Source organism: Panthera onca, chromosome A1 (genome assembly GCF_046562875.1).
Source record: "Panthera onca isolate mPanOnc1 chromosome A1, mPanOnc1 haplotype 2, whole genome shotgun sequence".
NCBI classification, from domain to species: Eukaryota; Metazoa; Chordata; class Mammalia; order Carnivora; family Felidae; genus Panthera; species Panthera onca.
In genome coordinates this window covers 65,233,587-65,247,717 of record NC_138339.1, presented here as the reverse complement: position 1 = coordinate 65,247,717, position 14,131 = coordinate 65,233,587, and the positions used below count along the sequence as shown (strand labels likewise).

Genomic DNA, 14,131 nt, shown 5'->3' with positions numbered 1-14,131 from the left:
TAACACCCCAAAAGGAGAAGAACAGGTAATCTTCATGCACACATGCACACAATCTCTCTCTCTATATACCCAATAGGCCACCAATAAACATGTTCAAGGTGTCCAGCTCTACTACATGCTGAGCACACTCTCTGATCTACAACCTCACTAGCTGCTCCTCCTCCCCTTACCTTCATCTGAGGTAGACGCTGTGTGTGCCCTAGGGCTACGTCCAGCATGCTCTTCTTGTTGAGTCTTAGCCTAGATGATCTCATCCAGGTCAAGGACTTTACTACGACCTATGTGTCAATGACATCAAATTTGTGTCCCTAGTCAGACCTTCTCCCCTGGCCTCCAAACTCAGTACAAACAACATACCTTGTATCTCCCGTTGGCTATTCTATAAGCATCTTTTAACACCTTCAAAACAGAACTCTTGAATCTTTCCTCCAATCCTGGTCTTCAAGTCTCCATTTTAATGAAGGACACCAACATATATCTAGTTGCTCAGGCCAAAACCAGAGCTTCATTCTTGATTCTTCCTTTTCTTTTCATTGTCTACATCCAAGTTATCAAGACTCGTTGATTCTACTTCCTCACTATCTTCCAATGTCCCAAATCCTTCCAGTATCCCAGGCTATTCCAAGCTACAATTATTTTTGGTTTAGACTACTGCAGCAACCTCTTAAACTGGTCTCCCTGATTCCGCTATGGTCTCCTTTCAGGAAGGTGACTATACTCCTGGTTTGTTTGGGACAGTTCTAGTTTTCACCTGTTGTTTGACATCCCCTCCAGTTAGCACCCCCTTTCATTTGCAAAAGGATTCCCACTTGGATGATAAATTACACGGTCACCTTACCGTACAGTCTTATCTTCTCACAGTAGCTAAAACTACCTTCTAAATCTTTTTTTTTTTTTAATGTTTATTTATTTTTGAGAGAAAGGGTAGACAGAGCGTGAGCGGGGGAGAAGCAGAGAGAGGGTGAAACACAGAATCTGAAGCAGGTTCCAGGCTCTGAGCTGTCAGCACAGAGCCTGACATGGGGCTCGAACCCACGAACCATGAGATCGTGACCTGAGCCAAAGTTGGACACTTAACTGACTGAGCCACCAAGGCACCCCTAAAACCATCTTTTAAAAATGCAAATGAGGGGCGCCTGGGTGGCGCAGTCGGTTAAGCGTCCGACTTCAGCCAGGTCACGATCTCGCGGTCCGTGAGTTCGAGCCCCGCGTCAGGCTCTGGGCTGATGGCTCGGAGCCTGGAGCCTGTTTCCGATTCTGTGTCTCCCTCTCTCTCTGCCCCTCCCCCCTTCATGCTCTGTCTCTCTCTGTCCCAAAAATAAATAAAAAACGTTGAAAAAAAAAAATTTAAAAGAAAAATGCAAATGAGATCATGTCATTCCCCTGCCTAAAACCCTTCAAAGATTTCTTATTACATAAGGATAAAATTGGAACTCCTTATTGTGGTCTACAAGACCCTATATGACCTAGCCCACTACTCATCTCTTCAGACTGCGTCTTCCATTCATGACCTTCCAGCCCCACTGGCCTTTCAATTCCTCCAATTAGTCATACCATTTCCACTTCCAAGTCTTTGTTTTTGCCACACCCATTGCTGCCACCTTAGATCTTCTCATAACAAATCTATTCTGTCATTTTTTTCTCAGATCAAATATTAACTCTTCAGAGAGAGGCCTTCTTTGAAAAGACAATTTAATGTTCCCAACACCACCTGTTACTATTACATTGTTCACTTATTTTCTGGTTGTTTATTGCTTATATTTCCCCAACAGAATATCAGCTCATTGTTAACTTGTTTACTTCTGGTCCCCAGGGTCAGAGCATGTGCTCAATAAGTATTTATTGAAAGAATGAATCACAACCAGAGAAAAAAATTAAAACCATGACAGCTCATAGAATTTGGCTACCAAATCAACAAATATTTAAATGAACAAAAATGCCTATTTTTCTTTCTAACACTCTATATCATCTGACATTACATTTATGTGACTGTTTATTGTTTGTTTCCCCTTGACTAAAATAGAACCTCCACAAGGGCAGGGACTTGTTCACAGCTGTATTCTTAGCACCTACAAGTGCCTTGCATATAGTAAGTGTTCAGTAAATGTTTACCAAATAAATTGACAATATCTAGGGGTGACTGGGTAGTGGCGAAAAGGGTATGGAGAGAATATAATTGGTGCACAATTTCTGTAGGAAATTTGGCAATATATATCAAAAGCTCTCAAAGGGGGCATACCTTTTGACTTCATACTCTCACTTCTAAGAGGAACTCATCCTAAAGAAGCAAATAAACAAGGGTACAAAGATTATTTGTGAGGGACTTTACACTGGGTTGTTTATGACAGAGAAAATTTGTAAATGTCAGCATGATATCCATTAATAGGAGATCATAAATAGAATTACAAATCTATACAATGAAACACATTAAAAATATCGGAGAGACATGTATTTATTGGTGCAAGAGACAAAAAGTGTATTAAGAGAAAAGGTGGGGCACCTGGGTGGCTCAGGCAATTAAGCATTTGACTCTGGATTTTGGCTCAGGTTTTATCTCATGGTTTGTGAACTCAAGCCTTGTGTTGCTTGGGATTCTCTCTCTTAAATAATAAATAAACATTAAAAAAGAGAGAGAAAAAGGCAAGCTAAAAAAGCCCCACATGTATAGTGGAATTTCATTTTCGCAAAAACATACATGGGGAAGACACGAGGGGCTGTATGAATGCACACTGGCATTTACAGATAAAAGTTTAGATGGACATACTTCAAAATATCAACACTGGTTATCTCTGGATGGTGAGATTAAGGACAGTTTTAATTTTCTTCTACGTACATTTCTAAAGTTTTTGTAATTAGCTCAACATTCTGCTTTTGTAAGTGGCAAACAGAAATTAGTAAGTATTATGGAAAACACAGACCCGCTTCATAAACTTAGTGAAGACTAAAGCCCAGGTTAAGAACCAGGAGTTCAGAAATGTCAACTTCAGTATTGGAAATAGTTTTCTGATTTCCCAAATTCAAGCAAGTTGTTTCCCCTCAGTCAATATTTGTAAAAAATAAATAAATAAATAAATAAAACTTGTTTCTTTTATTTCATCGCCTGCCACGCTTGAGAACGTCAGGCCTGGTTGAGAAAAAATACAAAGTGTAGCAAAAGCGATCATCTATGCTAGGCATTTTCCTTGTGTTGCCTTATTAAAAACCCCCTTATGATCCTGTCAGGTAGGTATCAATGTTCTCAAGCGCAAAAGCTGAGAGAGGTGACAGAATTTGCCAAAACTCGCACTGCTGCTATGCGGGGTGGGGGTGGGGGTTCCTGATTTGAAGAGAGGTCTCTCTGACCTCAGGGCCTTCAGGTGAAAGCTAGACAAAAGCGTTTTAGGCTTTAACCTTGCAAGTCTCTTAACGCATCTGATCTCTGGCATGGTTATCCTACTGCCCTATTTAATTTGCAACAACTATAAAAAGAGACCAAGCCTGGAGTTTTAAAGGAAAACTGGAGTAAATATATGGAGAGGCAAGATTTACATTGGGTACTATTCTCTGGAATGTGCCCTTCGTTTCTCTTCAACTCAGAAGGCTCAGAATGAAAAGGCTTGGTTGGGCGGTCACGGGGGAGGGGAGCAGTTTGAGAGAGCACCCACGTTTGTGTGTGAAGGGCCACAAGAGACACCACAGACGAAGGATGACATCTGAGCACTTAAAGAGAGGGGCTGGACGAAGATGAGGGAAGATGGACGACACCTGGAAGGAAAGGGGGCTTGAGACCAGGGGCAACGGGAACGAGGAAGAACTGGAAGGAAAGGCAGCTGTGAGTTATTCTGAGGCCACTTCTTCCTTCCACCTTTTCTCTCCCTCTCGTCTTTTCCTTGCTCATCTCGGTCACGATTAGGCCTTCAGCACTCTTTTCTATTTGGGTGATTACCAAACCTCTCCAGTCCTGACTTTTCTCCAGAGTTCAACTCCTCCTGAGGTCCCAACTGAAGGCGGCATCCCTTCCACCTCGAGCCTGCTCCTACTCATGTACTCGTTCTCACTTATCAAACATCCATTAGAACTGCTCTTTCTCCTCTCTTCCTTCAGCCATTCTTGCACCCAACAAACATTTACTGTGGGTCTACGTCCTTCACACCGCCACGGCACTGGGGCTACCCATGCACTTACCACGTTGGGTCACTTCTCCTCTGAAATCTTGTCTGTCCATCTCCTCTAAGTTCTTTACTGAGATTTACTGAGAATCCTGCACGCTTGAACCAGTGCCACAGGGGACTAGATGTTAACTGGTCTGGCATGCCATTCATTTCGAGGCGACCACTTCGCGTTTAGCACTATACCTGGGGCACAGAAGGGGCTGGCAGTGGAGGCGTAGGGACTACAAACTGGCTGGGACCCGAGGAGCAGAAGCTAGGAGATTTGCCTCGAAGGAGTATTTGCATATGAAGAAAGGTGTCTTCCTTAACCTGTAGGTTACAGACCTATACCAGCCAGAGAATTCTTTTATTTCTGGGGTGTGTCCGTGGGAAGCTGGGAAGAGGGCTGGAAGTCTGATGCTGAGAGTCTTCTGATAGAAAGCCTGTCCACCTCCCACTCCTGGAGTACTCAACAGTCACTTGTTGAATACATCACCTTCTGTGAGAGAGACCACGGACATTGTGTTCTCCACTGTATCCCCAGCGCCTAGCACATCTAGCCCACATTAGGGGTTCTGTAAATATCTGTGGAGGATTCTAGAAAGTCAGGGACCATAGATATTTCATTCACCACCTCAGGACGAAGGACAAAGACTAAAGACTAAGGAGCCCGAAGGAAAAAGGGAGCAAGACGTTTCCCTCCCTATTCCTTTAGAGCTGGGTAAATGTTTGCTAAGCGAAATAAATCGCCCTCCTGCACTACTCCAAAACCGGGCCCCTCGCTCGGCTGCCAGGCCCTGGAGCGCGGCCACCATCTGGCTCAGGCTCAGGCCCGCGCTTCCCTCCCTCCCAGCCCGGGCTCCTGTTACCTCCCTGCACACATCTGTACCCACCACAGGCCAAACAATTACACGCTCCCGCGTCCCTGCCTCGAGATCCCCCAGGACCACGTCCCCCCAGCTCCCGCCCCCACCCGAGCTCCGGGGAAGCCGGCGGCCGGGCCTCACACGGCCGCTTGCAGCCGGCTCCCGCACCCCCAGCCACAGGCGCGCCAGGCCGCCGTCCATGTGCTCGGCCGCCGTTGCCAGCCCCGGCCCGCTGAGGCTGCAGCGCGGAGCCCGGGAGGCCCGGCGGCCACGGCCCGGGCCCGCCGCGCTCCTCAGGGCGGGAAAGGTCGGCAAGCGGCGAGGCGGGAAGCGGCTGAAGCTGTGAGGCGCCAGGGGGCGGGAGGCGGTGGCGCGGGGGGACCAGCGGGCCGAGCCGGGGGAGCGAAGATGCGCAGCCCGAGCGGGGGCAGCGCTCCGGCCTCGGCGGGGCTGGGCGAGCGGCGGCTCGCTCACTCACCACGGTCCGGCGAGGCAGAGCGCCGGGGGTTCGGGACAGGGCCCGGCGGAGCCTCCGCGCCCTGCCCGAGCGGGCCCCCCCGGAGCTCTCGGAGCCGCTGTCGTCCGAGATCACGATGAAATCCTCCATGGCTTTGGGCCCCGGCCGAGGCGGCGCGCGGGCGGCCGGCGACCCGGACGACGGCGGCGGCGACTTCGGTTCCTGCTGCTGAGGCGGTGGCGGCGGCGACAACCGGAGCCATCACCCCGCCGGCCCCGCCCCTTCCCGCCCCGAGCCCCGCCCCCGCCGGCCGGCTCCGCCCCGCCCCTCCGGAGCCAGCCCCCCCCCCCCCCCCCCCCCCCCCCCCCCCCCCCCGCCGCCGGCGGTGGCGAGCGGCGGGCAGCGGGCGGGTCGGGTTCTGGCCCCGCGGGCGCTGTGCTTGGCGGGGAAACTTATCTTCCTTTCCTGGGGAGGAAAAAAAAAGAGAGAGAGAGAAAATCAAGTCGCAGCCGGCTTGGGCCGGTGTTGCGGGCGGGCGTGGGAGACGCTGAGGCTGCGAGGGCTTCCCCAGCTGTTTCCAACTGACCCAAGTGTGAAGTGAGGTGTGAACAGGCAGGCCTCTGACTGAGCCCGAGCCCACGGACTGCCCAGGAGAGAGGCCCTTGAGGACCTGGCCTGCAACAGACTGGCTGGAGGGTCCCCCACTGACTGAGGGTAGGTGGCCTGGCCTGTGGCTGAGGGGGCAGAGACCACCCCCGCTCCCTTGTGCGCAGGTGCCAGTACGACTGTGGGATAAATGCCTAGAAGTGGAATTACTGGGTCAGAGGGGATGTTTCTGCTGTTTCGATAAATGATGCCAAATTACTCCTAAATTGTACCAACTGGCAGTTTCACCAACAATCTGGGTCACGCAGGCATTTAAACTGTGAGATTCAGAAACTTGGGCAGTTGGTAGCAGGATCAGAAACTTGAAAAAATGTACAAAGAGAAGCCCTGAGATGGCTCCCGCCAGGAAAAATGAGATGTTATGAATGAGCAAAGTTATAAAGATAAAAAGATATACCCGGTAGAGGGAGAAGTGGTAGGTAGGTGGCCGGTTGTAGGGCAGGAACAAGTCAAGATGGGGAGGATCTGTGTTACGATAAATGTTGGGTATTGACAAAATCCTGTCGTTCATGCTCCCGCAACTTGCTAATATGGGTTGACAGAACCAATGGGAAAACGTATTTCTCAGAAGAGGGATTGATTTCCAAAGGAATGGTTATCAGATGCTACCTGATAAGCACTGTCTAGAGCAGTGATTCTCAAACTTCAGTGAACATCACAATCACCAAGAAGACGTGTTCAAACACAGATTGTTGGGCCCCACCCCGGAGTTTGTAATTCTGGGGTACGAGGCATGAGGCTCTGAATTTATATTTCTGAAAAGTTCCCGCATATCGTTGATGCTGCTGGTCTGGGCACCATGTGTTGAAAACCACTGGTCTGGTGGGCAGGGAGTCTACTGCCAACGCATTTCAGAAGTTCTGGTTGAATGGCGAAAATCATCCCACTTGTGAGGGCATTCATTAAGTTGTCTTCACCAAATGCCATTAAACATTTGGTTTATTTGACTCCCTGCTTCTTGAAACACTGTCTTTTCCAAGCTTCTGTGACGCTGCACCTCTCTGACCACTTCTTTTCAGTCTTCCTAGATGACTCCTGCTCCTCTACTCACTCCTTGAATCTTATTTTTAATTTTTTTTTTAACATTTACTTATTATTGACAGAGACAGAACATGAGCATGTGAAGGGCAAAGAGAGGAGGAGACACAGAATCTGAAGCAGGCTCCAGGCTCTGATCTGTTAGCACAGAGCCCAATGTGGGGCTCAAACCCACAAACCGTGAGATCATGACCTGAGCCAAAGTCGGATGCTTCACTGACTGAGCCACCCAGACGCCCCATCCTTGAATCTTGATGTTCCTCAGAGTTCTAACAGAGGCCACCTTCACGCACTCTCCCTACACAGTGTCAACATGGCTGTAAGGGTAACTTTTATGTGGACGCCTCCCACAAGCTTATCTCCAGCCTTGCAGATGTATATTGAATGAATTAAAACCGAACCCCTGTCCCCTTGAAAAAAGCCTGCTTCTTCTTCTTCTCTGTTCCCTATCTTAGTGAGCGGTGGTACTACCAGCCAGCAATTGCTCAAGTGAGAAATCTGAGCATTATGCTTGATTTCTACCTCTTTCTCACCAACAAGTCCTGTCTCTTTTATCTCCTAAATATTTTTCGTGCCCATTTGCTTCTTTTGGCCTCTTCTGGGATCATTATAGGCAAGCTAAGGTCACCTCTGGCCCAGTCTACTTTAGTAGTCACCTATTTAGTCTTCCTGAATCTATTCTTGCCCTCTTTCATTCCTTTTTCCACATCCAAAGTGATCTTTAAGAGAGTATGTAATCAAGCCCCCTTTAGTGGCTTCCTAATAACACTGTGTCTTAGTCACCACCATATTAACAAAATACCATGGCCTGGGTTACTTAAACAATAGAAATTTCTTTTCTTACAGTTCTAGAGGCTGGGAAGTCAAAGATCAAGGTTTCTGGTGAAACCTCTCTGTTTAGGTTGCAGATTTCTTTTTATAGCCTCACATGGTCTTTCCCCAGTGGGTGTATGCTGAGAGAGAGGGAGAGAGGGAGGGAAGGAGGGAGGAAGAAAAGAAGGAGCAAAGGAAAGAGGGAAGGAGGGAGACAAGGAGAGGGAGAGGGGAGAGAGAGGAAGGGAGGCAGAGAAGGAAAAAGAGAGAGAGAAAAGAGAGAGATTTCTTCCTCCTATAAGGCCACTAATCCCAGCATGAGGGCCCAATCTACATGTCTAATCTAACCTTAATTACCTTTCAAAGGCCCCATATCCAAATACCATCACATTGGGGGTTAGAGTTTTTTTGGGGGAACACAAATATAGCACTATAAACTTTTAAATGTAAAAAATATATTTTTGTAAATTATATAAATATTATATTTATGTATAGTAAACATATGATTTCACCATAAGTAATTTTTACCCCCCCCAAAAAAAAGGAATGGAAAAAAATTTGAACTCTATGATATGCATGTTACAGTGTTAAGGGATGAAGTGTACTGATGTCTACAAGTTATTTTGAAATGCATCAAAAATAGATGAATGTGTAGATGGATAAATATGGATAAAGCAAATATAACAAAATGTTAACATTGTCAAATCTACATGATACTTTAGCTTTTATGTAAATGTGAATGTTTTCATATTACATTGAGAAAAAATTTAAAATTAAGAAAGTGAATTATGATTTTATAACGTTTTAAAAAAAGGAGAGCAAAGATTATGATGAACCCTGTGTGCCCATCATCCAGCTTCAAGAATGATCAATCTTGTTCCACTTATATTCTTACCCACTCTGTCACAACACAGTGACACTTTTGAAACAATAGTGAGCAAGGTAGACATGGTCTCTGGTTTATGGTGATTATACTTTGTGGAGAAAGCAGACAATAAGTTAGTAAATAATTATAAATTATGACAAGTATATAACCAGTTTGTGATATACTTGTGAGATGTAACTTGTGAGATATAAATATAAAATAATTTTATTGTTTCTCCAGTAACCATCACCACTGTCTGTAGAAATCCTCTTGTTCTCTAGATAGTGAATTCCCTTAAAAAATAGTCTATTCTGGGGGTGCCTGTGTGGCTCAGTCGGTAAGTGACTCTTGATTTCAATTCAGGTAATGATCTCATGGTTCGTGACATTGAGCCCAGGATAGGGCTCTGCCTGGTTGGGATTCTCTCTCTCCCTCTCTCTCTGCCTCTCTTCTGCACATGCTCTCTCTCTCTGTCTCAGAATAAATAAACATTAAAAGATTTTTTTAAAAAAATATCCTGTTCTGGTCCCATTGCAAGCATTATGACTTAGGCTTGTCCATTTAAAGTCTTTAATCTCATATTTAATTTATAGCTCTTACCATTCTCCGGGTGCAGGTGGACTTGTGGTTACAACAGCTCCTAGTGGAGAGGGTGGTAATGTCCCCTTCTGTACCCTTGACTCTTGTTCCTCCCAAGTAGGAATGAGGAAGAGGGAGAGAGAATATTCTCTGCAAGACTGTCCAGAAAGAATTGTTTGCTCTTTTTCTGCTGGCTGTTGCTGTTTCAATAATAGTTCTCCCAATGTGTGGGGAGTACAGAGGCTAGCTCTCTTACTTGGACGGGGCACACGGTTGCTCTCTGGGGCCTGCTCTGTGTACATCCTAACCTAGGAGAAGTCAGTCTCAACCTCTTTCTCCCAGACATCCCCACCAGTCCCTACCAGGGGCAATCTAACCTGTAAGCCTGTTGGGGGATCCTTGTTGTTCAGGGATCCTTGTCCAGAGGGGCTTCTTGGGGAGTGCCAGCAAGAGCCTTGAGGCTCAGCCATCTTCTGTGCTCTCTAGGAGACTCACACATGGAGATTTTGCGTGCTTAAATCAGGAAGGAAAGAAATGCAGGCAGCTCTCATCCTGATGGCCTTTATCTAAGGCCCACGTTAGCTCTCTTCTCCCTTCCTTCGCACCCAAGGACATCAGGGGCTTGTTCAAGTCATGGTTCAGTAACTTTCCGACAAGTTCTCAGCTTGGGGAATAGGAAGAAGAATAGTTTGCTGCACTTTCAACTTGTGGTAAGGGAATGGGGAGAACAAGTTGAATGATCCCATCTTCTTTAGCTAGGGAGAATTAATGGATGGTTGCTAACTACAATATTCATCTGGATATATGAACTAATTGGAGAAAAATTTAAATTCTACTTTTGTTGCAGAATTTATGATAAAGTGGTTAATATTAGTAACTAACTTTTAAGCATAGTGATATGACTTTAAGGGTACAACGGTGTTCTGATTGTATATATCTTTCTCATCAGCCGTCCTGCCTGAAAGTCAGGAAACACAGGGGCCCTGGTTGTGTAATAAGAGTACACTTGAAAAATGCCTTGTCCTTATCTGAAAACCCAGATGGAAGAATACCAGCCCTGAAGTTGCTTTTCTTAAAACTGTAAGTAGTGTCACTTATGTTTTCTTGGTCATCCTGGATCTGTCTTGAAATACTCTGTTTACCCAAGGCTTCTAAAATCATAGTTTTTCACAAGCTAGTATCTTTGTGTGTTTTTCTTTTCTTTTTTTTTCTGGGAGATTTGTCTTATTTTTTTCCAGATTTATTGAGATATAGTTGACACATAACACTGTGTAAGTTTAAGAAGTACAATGTGATATGTTGATACATACATATGTTGTGAAATATTTACCACAATAAGGTTGGTTAACACATCCTTTACCTCACATAACTACTGTTTTGTTGTTGGTATGGTGAGAACATTAAAGCTTTGCTCTCATAGCAACTTTCAAGTATACAATACAGTATTATTAACTATGGTCATCATGCTGTACATTAGATGCCCAGAACTTATTCATCTTAAAACTGAAAGTTTGGACTGTTTGATTAATAGCTCCCCTTTACCCCCTCCCAACCCTGGCAACCACCACCCTCCTCTTTGTTTCTATAAGTTTAATGTTTTAGATTCCACATATAAGTGAGATCATAGAGTATTTGTCTTTTCCTGAATTATTTTCCTTAGCATAATGCTCTCAAGGTTCATCCACGTTGTTGCAAACAAGAAGGATTTCCTTTTTTTTATGGCTGAATAATAATGTGTGTGTGTGCGTGTGTGTGTATTTTTCAAGGTGATACTTCTTAATAGACTTATTCCCCTTAAATAATACATTAATCCCTTGTAAACGGAGAGGCTAACGCAGTCATTTATTCATCCAATGATTACTGTATAGGTATCTCCCACTTTTCTGAAAGTTCCACATTATACCACTTTGCTTTTACGAAAGACTTAACATTAGTATCTGTTTTTGCTAACCAAAAGAAATCTGAAGAGGATTTTCACCCTTATGAAAAAAGGCAAAAAGCAAAAACAGTGTCCAGCATTTATTTTGCAGCCAGCCCTAAGAGTGGCAGCTTGCACCCCAAGCAGTGAGAGTGGCCCTGCCCAGCTCCTTTACCAGGATCTCCACTCAGCATCTCAGCAGCGAGCCACTGTAGCTTTGAACTGTGTCTGTGAGCATCTGTGCTGTATCTCAGTTTATTTTGTGCAACTGTTAGCAAGATGTGTCCTAAGGTAAGGGAAGAGCCTAAGAGAGGTTATTTTTGGGGTCTGGAAACACAAAAAATTCCATATAAATGAATGGAAATTGCTTCTTTGCTTTATGCCATTTCAGCTTATGAAGGGTTTCACAGGAGGACTCTAGTTTTGGATGGAAGGATGTGTTGAGTGCCTACTGGGTGTCAGGCACCTTGTTAGGGGCTGGGGATGAAACAGTAAGCAAGAGAGTCATGGGCTCTGTTCTCACAGAGCTGAGCAGTCCTACTTTGTGAATGAAGAAAACAAATCTCAATCTCTTACTTTCTTTTGAAAAATATGTATTTAAAAAAAATGTTTATTTGTTTATTTATTTATTTAGTTGGGGGGTTGCCTAGAAGAGTTTGCTGCAGTCGCTCTCATACATCTCGCGTAGATTATTTTTGCCAAATCTGATCACTTATGTATTTAAAACTTCTGAATAACATACGTATATGACCAATCTACAATAATCCTGATTCAAAAAAGAAAGTTCTTCATTCAGTCAGTCTAATCTGCACTGAAACTTTTTTATTTTATTTTATTTTTTAAAATTTACATCCAAATTAGCATATAGTGCAACAATGATTTCAGGAGTAGATTCCTTAATGCCCCTTACCCGTTTAGCCCATCCCACCTCCCACAGTAGCCCTCAGTTTGTTCTCCATATTTATGAGTCTCTTCTGTTTTGTCCCCCTCCCTGTTTTTATATTGTTTTTGTTTCCCTTCCCTTATATTCATCTGTTTTATCTCTTAAAGTCCTTATATGAGTGAATTCATATGATTTTTGTCTTTCTCTAATTTCACTTAGCATAATACCCTCCAGTTCCATCCACGTAGTTGCAAATGGCAAGATTTCATTCTTTTTGATCGCTGAGTAATACTCCATTGTATATATATACCGCTTCTTCTTTATCCATTCATCCATCAATGGACATTTGGGCTCTTTACATACTTTGGCTATTGTTGATAGTGCTGCTATAAACATGGGGGTGCATATGTCCCTTCGAAACAGCACACCTGTATCCCTTGCATAAATGCCTAGTAGTTCAATTGCTGGGTCATAGGGTAGTTCTATTTTTAGTTTTTTGAGGAACCTCCACACTGTTTTCCAGAGTGGCTGCACCAGCTTGCATTCCCACCAACAATGCAAAAGAGATCCTCTTTCTCCACATCCTCACCAACATCTGTTGTTGCCTGAGTTGTTAATGGTAGCCATTCTGACAGGTGTGAGGTTGTATCTCATGTGGTTTTGATTTGTATTTCCCTGATGATGAGTGATGTTGAGTATTTTTTCATGTGTTGGTTGGCCATCTGGATGTCTTCTTTGGAGAAGTGTCTATTCATGTCTTTTGCCCATTTCTTCACTGGATTATTTGTTTTTTTGGGTGTTGAGTTTGAGAAGTTCTTTATAGGTTTTGAACACTAGCCCTTTATCTGATATATCATTTGCAAATATCTTCTCCCATTCTATCAGTTGCCTTTTAGTTTTGCTGATTGTTTCCTTCGCTGTGCAGAAACTTTTTATTTTGATGAGGTCCCAGTAGTTCATTTTTGCTTTCCCTTGCCTCTGGAGACGTGTTGAGTAAGAAGTTGCTCTGGCCAGATCAAAGAGGTTTTTGCCTGCTTTCTCCTTGAGGATTTTGATGGCTTCCTGTCTTACATTTAGGTCTCTCATCCATTTTGAGTTTATGTTTGTGTATGGTGTAAGAAAGTGGTCCAGGTTCATCTTTCTGCAGGTTTCTGTCCAGTTTTCCCAGCACCATTTGCTGAAGAGACTGTCTTTATTCCATTGGATATTCTTTCCTGCTTTGTCAAAGATTAGTTGGCCATATGTTTGTGGGTCCATTTCTGTGTTCTGTATTGTGTTCCATTGATCTGAGTGTCTGTTCTTGTGCCAGTACCATACTGTCTTGATGATTACAGCTTTGTAGTATAGCTTGAAGTCTGGGATTGTGATGCCTCCTGCCTTGGTTTTCTTTTTCAAGGTCGCTTTGGCTATTTGGGGTCTTTTCTGGTTCCAAACAAATTTGAGGATTATTTGTTCTGGCTCTGTGAAGAATGTTGGTGTTACTTTGATAAGGATTGCATTGAATATGTAGATTGCTTTGGGTAATATTGACATTTTAACAATATTTGTTCTTCCTATCCAGGAGCATGGAATCTTTTCCCATTTTTTGGTGTCTTCTTCAATTTCTTTCATAAGGTTTCTATAGTTTTCAGTGTCTAGATTTTTCACCTCTTCAGTTAGATTTATTCCTAGGTATTTTATGGTTTTTTGTGCAACTGTAAATGGGATCGATTCCTTGATTTCTCTTTCTGTTGCTTCATTGTTGGTGTATAGGAATGCAATTGATTTCTGTGCGTTGATATTATATCCTGCAAACTTGCTGAATTTATGAATCAATTCTAGCAGTTTTTAGGTGGAATCTTTTGGGTTTTCCATATAGAGTATCATGTCATCTGTGAAGAGTGAAAATTTGACCTCCTCCTGGCCTATTTGGTTGC

The 14,131-nt window shown here is 44.2% G+C and overlaps 1 protein-coding gene and 1 long non-coding RNA gene across 3 annotated transcripts in view; one reads left to right on the top strand and one right to left on the bottom strand.

Moving 5' to 3' along the window:
- SIMC1 (SUMO interacting motifs containing 1) overlaps window positions 1-5,739 on the bottom strand; it is an 80,410-nt gene extending 74,671 nt beyond the window's left edge. For both annotated transcript variants that reach the window (XM_078447042.2, XM_078447037.2), the window contains exon 1: window positions 5,475-5,739. In XM_078447042.2, the coding sequence (XP_078303168.2) occupies window positions 5,475-5,603 (129 nt within the window). In that variant the 5' untranslated portion in view covers window positions 5,604-5,739. The remainder of the gene's footprint in view (window positions 1-5,474) is intronic.
- Window positions 5,740-5,846: 107 nt separating this feature from the next.
- Window positions 5,847-14,131, top strand: part of LOC144615146 (uncharacterized) — a 41,824-nt gene continuing 33,539 nt past the window's right edge. Inside the window, exons 1-2 of the long non-coding RNA XR_013553639.2 lie at window positions 5,847-6,167; window positions 10,364-10,494. This is a non-coding gene — a long non-coding RNA (uncharacterized LOC144615146). The remainder of the gene's footprint in view (window positions 6,168-10,363; window positions 10,495-14,131) is intronic.